Genomic DNA, 18,842 nt, shown 5'->3' with positions numbered 1-18,842 from the left:
TCATTAGATGAAATGACTTTATCGCAAAGTGGTTGAGGTTTTATTGAGCATATAAAATAGATTTACTTGAAAATGGAGAGGTTAATATTGCACCATTGGGAAGTAGGTCCCAACCTATTTCATTAATCTGATTGTTTTAAAAGCTCATTGTTGGTTAGAATAGTATTTTTCTGTTGAATTCTCCTTAAAAAGTATCCTGAAACCACATATTGGTAGCAGATTTCTGTTGTCATGTATTTGTTTTGAACACTTCGTTTTTTTAAAAATATGTAAGTTTATCTATAGGTGGAAACATTTAAAATGTTTATTTTTACATAGTAGAGTATTTCAGCATTGGCAACATCTTTTTTGTTTTATTTCTTTTGCCCTGTGTTAAGTACTGTAATTTGTTTCACTGCTTGAAATTGTGAGTTTCAAAGTTTCCAACAATTGCCTAATCATATTTCCAGGTGAAGATAATAATTGGAACTAGTTCTGAATTAATCTAGGAATGTGCTGTCAATGATAAGTCTGTAATTACATGGTCAGAATGAATTTATTTTGATTTTCTAAATTTGAAGGAAGGTATTATAGTTAAGCTTAAGTTCATAGAATGTGGAGTTAAGCAGGTTGAGTTCAAAAGCCCATGCGCAGCAACAAAGACCCAAGGCAGCCAAAAAAAAATTTAATTTTTTGAGGGTAAGAACACTTAACATGAGATCTACCCTCTTAACAGATTTTTAAGTGTACAATACATTATTGTTAACTATAGGCACAGTACTGTACAGCAGACTCTAGAACTTACTCATCTTGCATAACTGAAACTTTATACCTGTTAATTAGCAACTCCCCATTTCCCCCTCACCCCGGTCCCTGGCAACCACCATTCTACCTTTCTGCTTCTGTGAGTCGGACTATTATAGATAACTTGTGTCAGTGGAATGATGCAGTATTTGTCTTTCTGTGACTGGCTTATTTCAGTTAGCATAATGTCCTCAAGTTTCACTGGTGGTGTTGAATATTGCAGGATATCCTTTTTTAAGACTGAATAATATTTCATTTTGTGTGTATACCACATTTTCTTTATCCATTCATCTGTTGATGGACATTTAGGTTGTTTACACATCTTGGCTTTTATAAATAATGTTGCAGTGAATATGGCCATGCTGTCTCTTAGTGGTCCTAATTTCAGTTCTTTTGGATAAATACTCAGAAGTTTGATTGCTGGATTATACGATAATTCTTTTTTTTTTTGGCCGTGCCATGCGGTTTGTGGAATCCTAGCTCCCTGACCAGGGATCAAACCCAGGCCCACGGCACTGAAAGCGCTGAGTCCTAACCACTGGACCGCCAGGCAATTCCCGAATCTATTTTTTAATTTTCTGAGCAACTTCCATACTGTTTTCCATAGCGCACCATTTTACATTCCCATCAACAGTGTACAAGGGTTCTAGTTTCTGTACATCCTCACCAAAACTTGTTGTCTTTTATTTTTTTGATAATAGCCATTGAACAGGTGTGAGGCAGTATCTTGTAGTTTTGAGTTGCATCTCCCTGATAGTGACATTGAATATCTTTTCATATACCTGTTGGCCATCTGTATGTCTTCTAGTAGTTTAATTTTATATTAATGTGTTTTATCTTCTCTCCCTTTATCCTAACCTTGGAACTCTCTGGAGTCTAGTATTTTCATCACCCCCGAGTTCATAGGTCTCCAAAAAGTTGTAGATAAGCCTTCTTGATGTAAACTTGTTTTAATTCATTCCCCTCCTAAAAAATCCGTTTGAGTTACATATTCCCCCAAACCAGTGATACTTATGAGATCATTCTTTAGGGGTTTTTTTTTAATTCTTAAATTTGCTTTGTTATTGTGAGATTTCCCCCTCCCCTTTGATTTATTAGGGATCTTTACTCCTGGGTCATGCCATAAGTTCTCTGTGGCTGTCATTTTAAACTCATATTATTTTTTCTCTCACTTTCCTTTTAAAGTCCCTTGATGAGGTCAGCCAGTCTTCACTCAAAGACATTTTCTTTCTTGTCAGTTTTCTCTAGATAGGCCTTTGGTTCAGTCAGTCATTCTGATGTAAGAAATTGTGGACTCAGAATCCAAACTCCACTCTTCAATGTCAGCCATTTACCTTTTCTGTCCTCCTTTTTCTTACATTTTTCCAATCTTCAGTTACAGTATGTAAGGGGAAAATATCATCTGTAGACCTATAGTTTTTCACTTTTTTGGCACCTTTTCAGAGATCCAGCCTAAGTTTCTTTTCAGCAATATCGTTTACTACAAGTAATTCAGGAGGCAGGGATGATGTGTGCTGGTGTAGTAATTCTTGGTTGGCTGCCTGTGTCATTTCAGATATACAATCCAGAAAAAACAAAACAGCACACCAAATGATAGGACTATATTTAACTGTCTCCATGCACACTAGTAGGAAGATGTCATTGACTGTTAAGAGATATTTCCTCTCTGGTAACAATAATGGTTTCTCTAAACTTGCTGTTACTTGTGGTTCTCCTATTATTCCTCAGAGCATGAATTGATGATGTTTTTCTGGAAGGTTTGCCAAAACCTTATTTGGGAGTACCTGTTAGAATATCAAGTTTGAAGTGGCTATCAGAATTGCTCATGGGGTTGCTGAATTTCATTCGTTCACTCAAATACTCATTGAGCACCTGTTTTGTGTTAGGTACTCTTGCCAGCTCTGGAGAGCCTAGAGAAAATGAGCATAACAGACAAAAATGCCTCTCTGGATATTCTAGTAGGATTAGATAAATAATAAATAGACTAAATTGCACGTTAGACTCTGAAAGGTACCCTAGAGAAAATATGAGTAGGAGTTAAGATAGAGAGTGTAGAATGAGGAGGGTAATCACAATTTAAAACAAGATAGTTAGCCTAGGCCTCATTGTAAAGGTGACATTTGGACAGAGTTGAAGGAGCTGAAGGTGTTAGCCATGTAGATATCTAGGGGAAGAGCGTTCTACAATACATAGAGTACAGAGGCCCTTGCTAATTTGCTGATAGAAAAACAAGAAGAATGAAGAAAGCAATGTCAAAATAGAGGTATCTTTAAAAATGTGTTTGCCTCTCAGATACATATCCAAGAGAAATGAAAACATTCACACAAAATGATTGTTCATAGCATGATTGATAATAGCCAAAAAGTAGAAACAACACAAATGCCCATCAACTGATGATAAAATGTGTTGCATCTATACAATAGAAGGAAACTGATCCATGCCACAACATGGATAAACTTTGAAAATGTTATGCTAAGTGAAAGAAGCCAGTCACAAAGACCACATATTGTATGATTCTATTTGTATGGGATTCCAAAATAGGCAAGTGCGTAGTGACAGGAAGTAGATTAGTGGATGCCAGGTGGTGGGAGTGAGGGGGATTGGGGAGTGGCTCCTAGCAGGGGTTTCTTTTTGGGGTGATAAAAATACTGTGTTGGTTGTAGAACTCTGGATATGCTAAAAACCCATGAATCGTACACTTTTAAAAGGGTGAATTTTATGGTGTGTGAATTGTGTCTCAAAAAGCTGTTATAAAAATGTTTTTGGATAAAAATGGTTTTATTCTAATTATGAAAAGAATACTTGTTGACTAAAAAAAGTTTAGACATATAAAGATGTAAAGAAAGCTAAGTGAACCATACTTCTAACCATACTTCTAACCAGTTTGCATTATTGACCCTTTGGTATGTACCTTACAGTATTTTTTAGAGAGCATTTCTAATTATTAAGGGTAGGAAGCAATAGCCAAGTGACACAAGAAATAAATAACCATATTCATTTTTAACTTTTATTCAGTGTGAAGCAAATGATGCAGAATTTTCAAAATTTATCATCAGTCTTTCATTAGTAGCCAGTTTATGCAATTATTGTGTAAAATTAGCTAAATTGAAATTTTTTCATGAGATAAATGGATTCTGGATTTTTTACACCTCAAGGTTATAGTCAACAAACTAATCTTGAAATATTGCACATAACATGGTCCCTCTGCCTGTGGCTGTTAGGAAGTTCAACAATCTTCAACTGTCCTGTTTAACTAAAGAGCTCACTAGCCAAACTGTAATAAACATTTATAAACACTTAATTTCTGCACTCATCTTGATGTTTGCAACTACACTTTGAGTAGCATTGGTCTAGTATGGAATACCATGTGACTTAAAAATTATTTTCTCAAAGTATAATTCTGTGGAAAAAGGTTAATATTCTGTAAAAACAGGTTAAGTGGTATGAATGACAATCTCAATTTTGTTTAAAAAGTTATTTTTTCTAGATAGAAGAAGGGAAGCTAGAATGATTATCTTTGGATGCTAGGATGAAAGATGCTTTACTTTATGAACATTAAAAATTTTTTATGTACTTGAATTACTTTTATAATGAGACTATTAAATTAAACCTTACTTATTTACAATAGGTTCCCTTTAAAGTGACACGGACAGCAAGATGGCTGACACTTAGCAACTAAGTGTTTAGCTAAGTGTTTTGTCTAATAGACAAAAACCTATTAGAATTGGTTTGACCCTTGGGTGCCCATCATGTGTTAAGACATTGTTTGGCAATGTGAGATTTAAAGATTCATTTACTTTAACATTTTTTTAATTAGGTTCTCTGCAATCGAGATGTTGATAGAGGGCGATTCTTGTCCTCAAGAAACCCAGTGTAGTGGAAGAGAGCTGTGGCAATATGCTGTACTAAAGGCTGTGATAGAGAGGTGAACAGACCATCCCTATCCTTTAAAACCTTATGGTCGTGTAGAAAAATTGGTGTCTTAAAATCAGTGCCATATGGCAGGCTATGAAATTATGGTATGGGAGATTCAGGGAAAACTCTTAAGGATAGCACTATTATGAAATTTATCCATATTTTTATCTTTCAGGTTTCAGCACAAAATGAACATAATTAGGGAAAATAAGGATTTAGCATGTTTCTACACAACAAAACATTCATGGAGGGGAAAGTAAGTATTTCTGTTGGCTTTACTTTTCTCTGCCTCTATAAAGTATTTTAAACATTACTTTTTTAGTGTCTTGAATAGTACTGCACAACTCAATAATGTCATTCAGCCCTTCTCTTCTGAAAAGCATATGTACATATTTTAAATGCAAATGCTACATTTAGAATAAATTATTGTTCTTTTTTCTTTTGATATGTCTGGTTTTCTCTGTCTTGGGAAGGAATTTGGTAGGAATTAAAAGGAATATAAACCAGTTATCCACTGTCTTGAATGCTATCAATTAACGATGAGGTTATGTAGTAGTGGAGTGTTAACTTCACAACTCTGTTGCTTAAAGATAAGCCTATGTTATCAATACATATTCATTTCCATTTGACTCTCAGGGAAAATATGCCAATATTGCATTTTGTAATCTTTTTTTAAACCTGTAATGAAATGTAAAAATTGGGTTTGGTCTCTTCCTTGGGAGGGGATGATGACATTTTTCAGTAACTTGTGTGGTCAAAGCAAGGTGTACATGCTTATGTATCCTTTTGTAAAATGGATAGTAATTCCTACCCCTCAGACTGATATAAGGATTAAATGAATTGATATGGAGTATGTGAAGGTTTTAAAATTATACCTTAAATACATTGAGTATTCAGTGAATGGCACCTTTTGACCATTACAAAAAAATTTAGTCTATGGTCATTTTGAGTAGTAATAAGTAAAATGAGTGTGCCACACTTTGACAAATAGGTAACCACATTATTCCAGATCAGACCTCAGACAGATAAAACATGACATGTGTACAAAGCCAATAACTTTAGTTCTTATTCTTTTTTTTTTTTTCCTCTGGAGGATGAGGAGAGAGGTTGGGGTAGTTCTTATTTTTAACTTTCCATTTTTTAGGTAATAGTGTTGTAACTTCTTAGAATGGTGCAACATCTGAATTCTGTAGTGTTTCTGGTTTGCATTAAGAAACTGACTATAATTTTGAAAGATTTGAGTGTTTAATTTTGTTTCCTTTTAGTAGCTCAGTTGTATGAGCTACTTAATTGTTATCCTGTGGAATACTTGTCTTGAAATTTTTTTCTTCAGGTAATTTCATAAAGCAAAGTTAGAATATTGGCGCATCCAGAATAGTATGAGTCTCTTTAGTTCTTTTAGCCTTAAAAAAAGTTGTATATTTAAATGATCTTTATTTTTTCCTCAAGAGTTAAATTGCTCTAATCATCATAATATAGCTTTTGTTTTTTAATACAATTATAGCATACTGTTGAATTAATTCTAAAGAACAAACTTCCAGTAATACTTTTTGCTTCGTGAGCTTATCAGTAACTGTGATCACCTGGAAAAACTTTTAATGTTCTTAGTAATGACTGTGACTTAAAACAATCCTTTTTTTTCTTTCCTTTTTTGTAATTATTTGGAGCAGAACTATTTCTGTGCTCCAAGCACAATTCCTTACCTCCATCATTCACACCTTGAAACTTTTTTGTTTTGTTTTTATAACAGCTTTATTGATATAATTTACTTAACATAAAACTCTTTTTAAGTGTACAATTCTGTGGTTTTTTTAGTATATTTGTAGAGTTGTGAACCATCACCACTAACTATTTATAGAACACTTTCCTCACCCCCCAAAAATACTCCTCTAAATATATTAGCAATTCCTCCCCTCTCCCCTCTTCCCTGCATCTGGCACCCACTAATCTATTTTTTGTCTCTGTATTGCTTATTTAGGACATCACATATAAATGGGCTCATCCAATATGTGATCTTTTCTGACTATCTTCTTTCACTTAGCATGTTTTCAAGGTTTATCCACGTTGTAGCATGTGTTAGTACTTCATTTCTTTTTATTGCCAAATCTATTGTATGGATATTGCCACATTTTGTTTATCCATTCATCTGTTGATGGACACTTATAGTGTTTCTACGTTTTTACTATTATGAATAGAATAGTGCTACTATAACACATACAAGTTTTTGGGTGAATCTATATTTCCAGTTCTCTTGGCTATATACCTAGGAGTGGAATTGATGGTATTGGGTTGGCCAGAGTTCATTGGGGTTTTTCCGTAACATCTTACCAAACACCCAAACGAACTTTTTGGCCAATCCAGTATATGGAGTTACATAGAATTATATGGTAACTCTATGGTTAACTTTTTGAGGAATAGCCAAACTGTTTTCCAAAGTGGCTGCGGCATTTTATAATCCTCTCATCAATGTATGAGAATTCCAATTTCTCAACATCCTTACCAACACTTGTTATTGTCTTTCTTTTCATTTTAGCCATTCTAGTGCATATGAAGTGGTATCTCATTGTGGTTTTGATTTGCATTTCCCTAATAACTAAGATGTTGAGTATCTTTTCATGTGCTTATTGGCCATTTTTTGTATATTTCATGAAATGTCTATTCAAATCATTTACCCAGTTTTTAATTGAGTTGTTTATTCTTCTGTTGTTGAGTTGCATAAGTTCTTTATGTATTATGAATACAACTTCCTTATAGAGGTTTGATTTGCAACCCTTCTGCTCAGTGGGTTGTCTTTTCACTTTCTTGAGGGTATGCTTTGAAGCACAAAGGTTTTAATTTTGATGAAATTTTGATGAATCCAATCTATTTTTTTCTATTGCCATTTGTGCTTTTGGTGTCACATCTAAGAAGCCATTACCTAATCCAAGGTCTCAAACATTTATTCCTATGTTTTCTTCTAAGAGTTTTATAATTTTGATTTTGGGTTAATTTTTGTGTGCAGTGGGAAGTAGGGATCCAGCTTTATTCTTTTGCATGTGGATATCTAGTTATCCCAGCACCATTTGTTGAAAAAACTATTCTTTCCCCATTGAACTGTTTTGACAACCTTGTCAAATATCAATTGACCGTAAAAGTTTATTCCTGAATTCTCAGTTCTATTCCATTGATCTATATGCCTTGCCTACCGTTATGGCAGAACCATATTGTCTTTTTTTTTTTTTTTTTTTTTGGCCGTGCCACACGGCTTGTGGGGTTTTAGTTCCCCGGACCAGGGATCAAACCTGGGCCCATGGCAGTGAAAGCACTGAGTCCTAACCACTGGACTGCCAGGGAATTCCCAAAACCATATTGTCTTAATTACTGTAGCTTTGTACTAGGTTTCAAAACTAGAAAGTTTCAGGTTCCAACTTTGTTTATTTTCAAATTATGTTGCCTTTTCTAGGTCTCTTGCATTTCCAAATGAATCTTAGGGTCAGTAGTCAATTTTACAAAAAAGGCAACTGGAATTTTGATACGGATTGCATTGAATCTATAGATCAATTAGGGGAGTATCGCCACCTTAAGAATGTTAAGTCTTCTGATCCACAAACATAGGATGTCTTAACATTGAAATCTTTTAAAATTTCTTTCAACAGTATTTTGTTGCTTTCAGTGTACACACCTTGAAACTTTTAACTTCTTGAAAGGTACTACATTTTCCAGATAATGAATCATTTCATTAGGTTATATACATTATTATGTGGCACTGAATCTTTTATTATATTACCTATTTTATGTAGCCAATTCTAATCTAAGTTTAAAGTATTTCTCATTGGTCTTATGAAAAAAGTAAATGGTCAATATTAAAAATTTTCTGTTGTTTCAGAGTTGCTATTTGAACCCTCTCTCTAGCAACACATCTATATGCAACAAATTTTGTGTGTGATTTTGGGGTTTTAGGGCCTCAGTTTTAAAGAGATTCCAACTCAACCCCAACATTTTAGAAAATGTTATTGATAGTGACAGTAAAGATGGACAAATATTTTTCTTTATCTTAATATACCTAAATTAAAGATAACCTTTCCAGATATTTCCCTTGGGGATATTCATGTGACCTATTTCATTTTACCTTTGTAATAGTTTTCATATGTTTACATTGCAGCCGCTACTCATGTTTTTAATGATTAAGGTCTCTTCACCCCTTGGCTAGCAGAAATGCTGTGTTTGTCATTTTCCCACTTGTAAAGTACACAGTTAAATTATATCTTTGTCTGGAAGGAGCAGGAAGGGGGAGGAGATTTCAGTGGTAAAAAGCACTTTTCTTTCATGAAAGAACAAAGTTTCCTTTTTGACCTGGCAAGTCATTTCTGATAGGAAGGAAGATGCATACATTTCAGTTAAAGCAGAAATGCAGATTCACTATGGAAAACTTCACAGTAATGTTGAAAATTAGATGCTTAATTTTTTTCTGGATGGAAATTACATGTAAAATCTACCTGTGGATCACTTTAATATTTGCATACATTAATTGTAGCAAATGCTCTGAATTTAAAAGTAGCATTTTAGTATCTGAACAGGATTTTAACTGCAGTACATTGGGATATATCATAATCAGTCTATGAAATTCATTGGCAGTTGCCCACTACATTCATAGACAGCCTGTGTAATGACTAGATACAGGAAATTGAGAGAAGAGTTGAGGGAAAGGGAAGCTAGTGAATTTCTCATACCTTTCTTATAATGTAGGAATAGAATCCTACAAGAGAAGAGAGACTCTTCTCTTTAGCTGCCTGGCATTTACACATCTCACCAACTCTGATAACTCTAGGAAACCTGGGGTTTTTTTCCCCTGCTTTGTTGATTTTAGCCCTTGACCCTGCCAGCCTCTAAACCTCACATGCGTCCATCCTGAATTCTCTTTGTGTTTTCTTTGTACATCTCTTTGTGCTTATTATCAAGCAGTCTGGTATTTGAATATCTTTCAAATGCAATAGGATCACATCTGCTAGGAATTTTATATTTTACACACAATGCTCTATTAAAAGCTAGTTTTAGGAGCAAAGAGTCTTTCCAGCAAATGATACTTGAACACCTGGACATCCACATGCAACAAAATGAATCTAGGCATGGATTCTACATCCTTCACAAAATTAACTCAAAATGGATCACAGACCTAAGTGTGAAATGTAAAATTATAAAATTCCAAGAAGATAACATTGGAGAAAATCTAGATGACCTTGGGTTTGGTGATGACTTTTTAGATACAACACCAAATACATTAGCCATGAAAAAAATGAATTGATAAGTTGGACTGCATTAAAGTTGAAAACTTCTGCTTTGTGAAAGACACTATCAAGAGAATGTAAAGACAAGCTGGGAGAAAATATTTGCAAAAGACATATTTTATAAAGCACTGTTATACAACGAATCCTTAAAACTCAACAATAAGAAGACAAACAACTCAATTAAAAAATGAGCCGAAGATCTTAACAGAGACCTCACCAAAGAAAATATTCAGGAAATTCCCTGGCGGTCCAGTGGTTAGGACTTCACACTTCTACTGCAGGGGGCACGGGTTTGATCCCTGGTCGGGGAACTAAGATCCCACATGCTGTGCGGCGCAGCCAAAAAAAAACAGGAAAGAAAATATATAGATGGCAAATAATTCAGAGAAATGCATGCAAATGTAGAGATACCACTACACATCTACTAGAATGGCCAAAATCCAGAACACTGACAACTCGAAATGCTGGTGAGGATGTGAAGCAACAGGAAATCACATTTATTGCTGGTGGGAATACAAAATGGTATAGCCGCTTTGGAAAATAGTTTGGTGGTTTCTTACAACACTCAACGTTCTCTTACCGTATGATCCAGCAGTTACACTCAGTTTACCCAAAGGAGTTGAAAACTTATGCCCACACAGAAACCTGCACACAGATGTTGATAGCAGCTTTATTCATGATTACTGAAACTTGAAGACAACCAAGATGTCTTTCAGTAGGTGAATGAGTAAACTGTAGTACATGCAGACAATGAATATTATTCAGCACTAAAAAAAATGAACCATTAAGTCATGAAAAGACATGGAGGAAATTTAAATGCATAATAATATTAAATGAAAGAAGCCCGTCTGAAAAGGCCACGTGCTATATGATTCCAACTGCAGTATATGACATTGTGGAAAAGGCAAAACTTTGGAGACAGTAGAAAGATCATGGCTTTCAAGGTTTAGCAGGGAGGAAAGGATGAATAGGGAGAGTTCAGAGGATTTTTAGGACAGTGAAACTACTCTATGATACTGTAATGGTGGATACATGTCATTATACTTTGGTCCAAACCATAGAATGTAAGGCACCAAGAGTGAACTCTAATGTAAACTGTGGATTTTGTTGGATAATGATGTGTCAGTGTAGGTTCACCAGTTTTAACAAATGTATCACTATGGTGGGGCTTGTTGATAACGGGGGAGGCTGTGCATGGGTGTGAACAGGGAGTATACTGGGAATCTTTGTACCTTCTGCTTAATATTATTGTGAACCTAAAACTGCTCTAAAAAAGCCTGTTTAAAAGAAAGCTCCATGTGAGCAGGAAAAAATATGGACCCTGCATCACAGAAAATAAGTCCTTAAAATACTACGTTTCGGGCTTCCCTGGTGGCGCAGTGGTTGAGAGTCCGCCTGCCAATGCAGGGGACACGGGTTCGTGCCCTGGTCCAGGAAGATCCCACATGCCGTGGAGCGGCCGGGCCCGTGAGCCATGGCCGCTGAGCCTGTGCGTCCGGAGCCTATGCTCCGCAACGGGAGAGGCCACAACGGTGAGAGGCCTGCGTACCGCAAAAAAAAAAAAAAAAAAAAAAAAAATACTACGTTTCATGGGATGCCCTTTAATTAGAAGTGGGACATTTTCTCACTGAGTTACCGCAGAATGTTTCCTATACATTTCTTTTTTCTCTTTTCTGAGGAATACAACTTCTAATGTAAATGAGCCCTCTCAGGTGAAACTCATCTTTCAAGTGGAGTTTGACCAGAATGGAGTATCCCGGTAATATAATGAGATGAATGATCAATTAATTTTGTTCTGTATTTTAAATATGAATTCAGCAGTCGTGGATACTTGAAACATAATGATACTGATAATAATTAGTTCAGTGACTAGTGGAGTGTTGAACCCTCCCGCCCATTATTCAGTCAACAGAATAAGAGCAATAAGAATAACATTTATTGATTATAAACACTAAGTGACAAGTACTTTACATGGATTATTTAATTCTCACATTATGAGCTAAGTATGCATATTATCCACATCTTTCAGATGCGGAAACTGAAGCTTAGAGAGGTTAAGCAAGTTATCAGAGGATACACAGTAAGTGAACAGTTTAGGCAGTATTTGAACCCAGGCAGTGTGACTCCAGAGCTGATGGGCTTAACTGTCAGAGTGCTTACCATTGATCTCTTAACTCTTTGAGAAAACTTGCACTTCAGTTATCCCTAGTTACGTTATCTGATGGACTAAAATTTAGTTCAAGTAACTAGATTCTCAAGCTTTTAATAATAAAAGGAAAAACTCTAGATTCTGTGAGAATCCTAAAGGCTCCTAGAAATTGGTGTCCAAATCTTTTTGTTTATTTATTTTATTTTATTTTTGGCTGCGTTGGGTCTTTGTTGCTCCACGCAGGCTTTCTCTAGTTGCGGCCAACAGGGGCTACTCTTTGTTGCTGTGCGTGGGCTTCTCATTGTGGTGGCTTTTCTTGTTGTGGAGCACAGGCTCTAGGCACACGGGCTTCAATAGTTGTGGCACACGGGCTGAGTTGCTCCGCGGCATGTGGGATCTTCCCTGGCCAGGGCTCAAACCCATGTCCGCTGCATTGGCAGGCAGATTCTTAGCCACCGCTCCACCAGGGAAGCCCCCAGATCTTACTTTTAAATGGTTGAGGCACCTAGGTGTTCAACCTAGGAAAGAATTCGCACTGAAAGTCTGATTGGCAGAAAAATTAGGTATGCTTCATATGAAGCTGAAAGACAGAACTTGGACCAGAGGGTGAAATTTGTGGAGAAGTATATATTGGCTTAGAACTAAGGAACAATAGTCAATATCTGCAGTACTGGAAAACAAATAGGTTAGTTGGTTCTCTCGTACTGGTAGTCGTCAACTACTAAAAGTAGCCAACTTTACTCAAGGTACTATAAGGGTTCGAGCTGTATGTTATAAGGACTAGATGAGGTAACATAAAAGCTGTCTTCCAACTCTGATTAGATGTGTTTGGCTTATTTGAGACCTGTTGCATAGACTGTCCACTGAAAGGATTGAGGATCTTAACTTTAAAAGTAACACACAAAGGTTTTATTATCCCAAGAAATTTGAGAACCATTATTTTATAATAAACACAAGCTTTTTCTATACCTTACAAAAAAGTAATGTTTAATTTTCTCTATTTTGAGAGAACTGAATAATATGAATTTTTGTGCAGAAGGGTATGACATTGTGATGGTGGCCAATATTTTTGTAATACCTCTTTCTCTTGATACTATTGTACATGCCTAATTGATATAAGCTAGTTAAGAAATTCAAATCCGAAATAAACTTTCATACAATGACCGACAGGTATCTTAGCTATTACTACTTTGAGGTTTATTTCAGATGTCTGAATTAGTTAACTAAATAACAAACAAAATATCTGCCCAGAGGAAACTAGGTCTTTAAGGGACTCTTATTCACTGCCACACCGTTCAACCCAGCACACTATGCTCATTTAATATTGGATCAATCCATGATAATACTTAATATGCAATATCTGATCTAATATATTAGTTTTTTCTCTCCCCCCCCCAAAAATTTGCCATATGGAAAAAAATCGTGATATAAAAAGTTGTTTCAAAGAAGAAAGCAATATTCATAAGGACTAGAAAGTTTAAGAATGGCATAACATTTTTATTTGCAGGAATTAATACAGGAGTGTGTTTGTTTTCATGTAAGTTAATATAAATTTAATCTGTCTGTTAAAAAATCTGAACATCACTTATCAAGATCCAAAACTGGAGTACATCCCCAGTTTTTGCTTCAGCGGTCTTGCTTTGCTGTCAGATGATCTTTCTTATCAGCACTATTGTTAGCACATCTTTTGTTCTTATCACCCAGTTCTTTATCACCGATTGCTATGGGAGCAAAATGACCCAACACAGAAAGCAGTTGTCTCAAATACTTTGTAATTTATTTGAGTACCATTAGTTTCCTGATTCTAAATAACCTTATAGTTAATGGGTAATATAAATCATTTCTTAATAGGCTATCACATTGGAATAAATCTGTGAGTTAAGAAAACTTAAGGAGTGGAAGAAATGCCTACTCCCTACAGGCATTTACTGATGTGTGTGGCTTTAGTTCCTGAAGAAAAGTAAACAAGTGCAGTAAATATATTGAATATTATATATTTACTAATGAATATTAATTTCATTGGGGGCAAAGGTGTTTGCTTTCACATTTCATCATGTGTATGGCATCATCTGTCATATATTTCTCATTTTGTCTACTTTATTCTTTATTCCTTTTGTAGTTGATTTTATGTAGCTGTATATTTTGTAATAAGAACTTGTTTTTAGTATGATAATTTTTAAGAATTAGCCAAGAGATTCATCTCAGACCCATAGAACTGCAAATTAAATTATTATGATTTAAAAATGGCAATTTCATGGACTTCCCTGGTGGTGCAGTGGTTAAGAATCCGCCTGCCAATGCAGGGGACACGGGTTCGAGCCCTGGTTCAGGAAGGTCCCACATGCTGCAGAGCAACTAAGCCCGTGTGCCACAACTACTGAGCCTGTGCTCTAGAGCCTGCGAGCCACAACTACTGAGCCGGCGCACCACAACTACTGAGCCTGCGCACCACAACAACTGAAGCCCGCGTGCCTAGAGCCCGTGCTCCACAACAAGAGAAGCCACTGCAATGAGAAGCCCGCGCACCACAACGAAGAGTAGACGCTGCTCGCCGCCACTAGAGAAAGGCCTCGTGCAGCAATGAAGACCCGATGCAGCCAAAAGAACAAACAAAAACCCCACAACATTGCAAATCAGCTATATTTCAATAAAAAATATTTAAAAAAAATTAAAATGGCAGTTTCTCATTACAGATAATGAATAAAATGTATTTTCTTCCTAAAGATATGAACTTAGTCTTTTCCTGGTGTCACAATGGTTATGAAGAAAAAAATTGGTGTGCTGTTAATTGCTATCTGATTTATATTGTGTTTTAAAAGCAAGAGTAAACTCATGGGTCATATAGATCTGAATGCATGGACTGGTCTGTTTAGCTATTGGATAAACATTTATTGAGTACCTGGCTTTATGCAGTGCTGGGTACTATGCTAGGAGTTAGAGTTTCAAAGATAAGGAAGACATGTACCTCCTTGAATTTATAGAGTATTTGTCTATTCTTTATGACTTAAGACACCAGTGACTTGGTGAAAGTAAAATTTAAGAGAAAAACCTTAAATTGCAGGTGTAACTAACATACCATACATGTGAGCTCATTCAGATTTTAATCTCTAAATCTGATCTCCAAGGGACTTTTTAGATACTCTTTGAAGGTTTAGGGCTGCTTATAAATGTTTTAAATGACCTAGAAGTATTTGCCCTAACGTTAAAGAGTAGTCCAGCAGCCATTCTAGAGGAGAGAGGCATGGGGAGCTCTTAGAAGAAAGGAAGGGGAAGAAAGGGGAATGGAAGGGAATTCTCCTGAGAATTTTCTTACAGCTCTCTTCTTAGGAAGGCTTTAGAGCTCTGTATTTATCTGAAACATAGCTCTGAGTTTACTAGTCATGACAGTACTTTGGGCCTAATGAGCACCTCACTCCAGCATCCTTTTGCTGCAGGATCTAGATTGTGTTCTCTCCCATATGGTAGCCACTAAACATGCATGGCTATTTAAGTTTAAATAAAATTTAAAATTCAGTTGCTCATTATCCACATTTCAAGTGCTCAGTAGAGCTACCTAATTGGACAGTGTAGATACAGAATGTTTCCATCATTTTGGAAAGTTCTTTTGCACGGCACAAATCAGGATGAAAAAGTTACATGAGAAAAATGTTAGAAATTAGAAAGGGCTTCGTTGTGTGGAGGAAATTAGTATAGAATTGAAAAGTATATTTTCTTAACTGAGATCCTCTAAGATTTTGAATATGACAACATTAGTTGACATTTGGAACATTTCAGGCATTTAATTCTTACACTTTTGCTCCCAGAGTAAAATAAATAAGTTCTGTAGTTTTATTTCAGGATTATAAAAATTGGCATGTTTGAAATGAACTCATGTACAAAACAGAAATAGAGTCAAAGATGTAGAAAACAAACATGTTTACCAGGGGTTAAGGGGGGGAGGGATAAATTGGAAGATTGGGATTGACATGTACACGCTACTATATATAAAATAGATAACTAAAAAGGACCTATTGTATAGCACAGGGAATTCTACTCAGTACTCTGTAATGGCGTATATGGGAAAAGAATCTTTAAAAAAGTGGATATAGGGCTTCCCTGGTGGCGCAGTGGTTGAGAGTCCGTCTGCCAATGCAGGGGATGCAGGTTTGTGCCCCGGTCCGGGAGGATCCTGCGTGCCACGGAGCGGCTGGACCCGTGAGCTATGGCCGCTGGGCTTGTGCATCCAGAGTCTGTGCTTCGCAACGGTAGAGGCCACAACAGTGGGAGGCCCCGCGTACCGCAAAAAAAAAAAAAAAAAAGTGGATATATGTATATGTATAACTGATTCACTTTGCTGTACACCTGCAACTAACAACATTGTAAATCAACTATACTCCAATAAAAATTTTTAAAAAGTGTCATGTTTGACTCTCAAGATGATTCTGAAAGTTAGAATTTGTGAATTCATATTTCTGTCATACATTTGATTTCATTGTGTAATCTTCTGAGGCAAATATTGCTTTAATAAGATTTTCTTTGTTTTTCTTTGTTCCCATTCGTTGATTAAGCTTCTGAAGTTTTGAGACTTTTTATCTGTTTAGATAAATCCTCATCCACTTCACCAATCCTTCAACTTCTCCCCACTTTAGAAAGCAGCAAATGAATGTTTTTATGTTAAAAGGAGGGGCTCTCATTCTTTAGTTTCCCATTCCACTTTAGACATATGAAATTAGGGAGAAAAATTTGTAATATAGCAATATGGAAGACTAATACAATCTATCGTTTTTCCCCAAAATGGGAATTTCATCATTTTTATTATATAATATTATGATTAGAAGAAATAATAGGGAAATCAAAATGTGAAAGAGAGCTCTTTTAATCTTAATGGGAATACTCCTAGTGTGTGACCCTTGAGTCAGCTAGTGGCTGCTGGATTAAGGTGCCTTTTTACTGTATTAGTAGTTTAAAGCAGAAAAGCACAGTCTTTTCCATACATATAAAAAAGGCATCGGGGGGGCTTCCCTGGTGGCGCAGTGGTTGAGAGTCTGCCTGCCGATGCAGGGGATGCGGGTTCGTGCCCCGGTCTGGGAGGATCCCGCGTGCTGCGGAGCGGCTGGGCCCGTGAGCCATGGCCACTGGGCCTGCGCGTCTGGAGCCTGTGCTCCGTGACGGGAGAGGCCACAACAGTGAGAGGCTCGCGTACGGCAAAAAAAAAAAAAAAAAAAAAAGGCATCTGATTGTGTTTAACATACATTTTTGATCATTTAAAAATCTCTTATTAAAATACAAATAGATAGTTCAATAAATATTATCAATTAATACATTCTTCTGATATTCAACTGTTTTCCTAAAATGACTGTCTTTGGTCATGGTGTATTACTATTTGAATATGCCATTTGATTCATATTGATAGTATTTATTTAAAAATAGATTGGTGTATTTTTTTTCTTTTTTGTATTGACTTACTAGATTTTAGTATCACTGAAAGAATTGAGAAGCTGTCCTTAGTCTGTTTCTTGGAACAATTTAAGAAGCATAGGATTTACCTGTTCCTTTAAGATTTCATCTCCTTGTTTGAGCCTTGGTACTTTTTTAGGGTGTAATTGTTTGCAGCTTTCTTAAATTCTTCTATATAGGGGTTGATTTATTCGTAATTTTCAAATTTATCAGCATAGACTTACATCATTTTTTTTCTTCTGTGTCTATGGTTATAAATTCTTTCATTCCTAATTTTGTTTTTGTATTTTCTTAGACCTATTTTATTTCCAAAGAGCTAATTCTTCAGTTTTAAATAAATTTTTCTAATTCAGTTTCCACTTTTATCATTATGAATTGCTCTCTCTTCTAAAGGATTACTGATACCCAGATGGTTTTTCTCCTTCATATATGTTGCTTTAAGTGAAGGAAGTGAAGTGAGAAGTGAAAATTGCTTGTCTGTGATGTAGCCTTCCTACTTCTATAAAATTGCAGCACTTAAATGTAATAGGTAGTTGCTTAAATAGAAATTATTTAGATTCCAGAATAGTAGTGTGACAGACCAGTTGTAGGCCATAGCTTTTCCTTCATTTGCATCATGTTCTTGTCGAAAGGATATTTTGAAACAATTAGTAGTGTACAGTGTCTTTTTTTTTTTTAATAAAATTTTCCCATTTAGAATCTTTTGGCATCCTCTGGCAGTGATTTGCTAACTTCATGTATACTAACAGCACAAGATTGCTTGCATAGGTTTTACTTTTCTACTTAAGGATCTTACTGTTTCACAGTAAAATGAGTGATGGGTGGGTCTTAATACCAGTAGCATTTCAGAACATTAAAAATGTGAGAATATAAAACGAAGATATATTTAGTCACGTTAATCAGTTAACACATTTCTATTTATTTATTGAAATGTTCCTTTTGTGTTATATGTATTTTGTTATAAAATGTTTCTTTTATTTAAGACTAAACTTAAGTACTTCCTTTGTAGGTATAAGCGTGTCTTTTCAGTTGGAACCCATGCGATTACTACATATAATCCCAATACCCTAGAAGTAACAAATCAGGTAATTATGTTAGAAGCTATTAGGTGTTTGAACTCCATTTGAATTTTAAAAGCCAGGTTAAAACCTGACCCATGACTCCCTGTCTGAAATCAGTACTTTAGGGTAGAAGTGTCAAATCTGAAAAAGATTAATATGCTTATATAATGCTAAGTGCTCAGGACCAAGCATAAATAAAGGGGGCATGTGTGTGCTTATTTCTAGGCTCTAAGG

The 18,842-nt window shown here is 35.7% G+C and overlaps 1 protein-coding gene across 5 annotated transcripts in view; it reads left to right on the top strand.

The window, feature by feature from the left end:
* The window catches only part of DNAJC13 (DnaJ heat shock protein family (Hsp40) member C13), a 121,479-nt gene that overhangs the window by 10,689 nt on the left and 91,948 nt on the right, over positions 1–18,842 (top strand). For 3 of the 5 annotated variants that reach the window (XR_010943518.1, XM_067737805.1, XM_067737804.1), the window contains exons 2-4: positions 4,601–4,708; positions 4,874–4,954; positions 18,557–18,632. Coding sequence is in view for 4 of the 5 variants with exons in the window: in XM_067737805.1 (XP_067593906.1) it covers positions 4,617–4,708; positions 4,874–4,954; positions 18,557–18,632 (249 nt within the window). In the remaining variant the exon portion in view is untranslated. The remainder of the gene's footprint in view (positions 1–4,600; positions 4,709–4,873; positions 4,955–18,556; positions 18,633–18,842) is intronic. The other 2 variants (XM_067737807.1, XM_067737806.1) reach the window with 1 other exon arrangement.

The sequence above is a fragment of the Pseudorca crassidens genome, chromosome 5, assembly GCF_039906515.1.
Source record: "Pseudorca crassidens isolate mPseCra1 chromosome 5, mPseCra1.hap1, whole genome shotgun sequence".
Lineage (NCBI taxonomy): Eukaryota > Metazoa > Chordata > Mammalia > Artiodactyla > Delphinidae > Pseudorca > Pseudorca crassidens.
The sequence above is the reverse complement of the archived record's forward strand: the minus strand, read 5'-3'. Positions and strand labels throughout refer to the sequence as shown.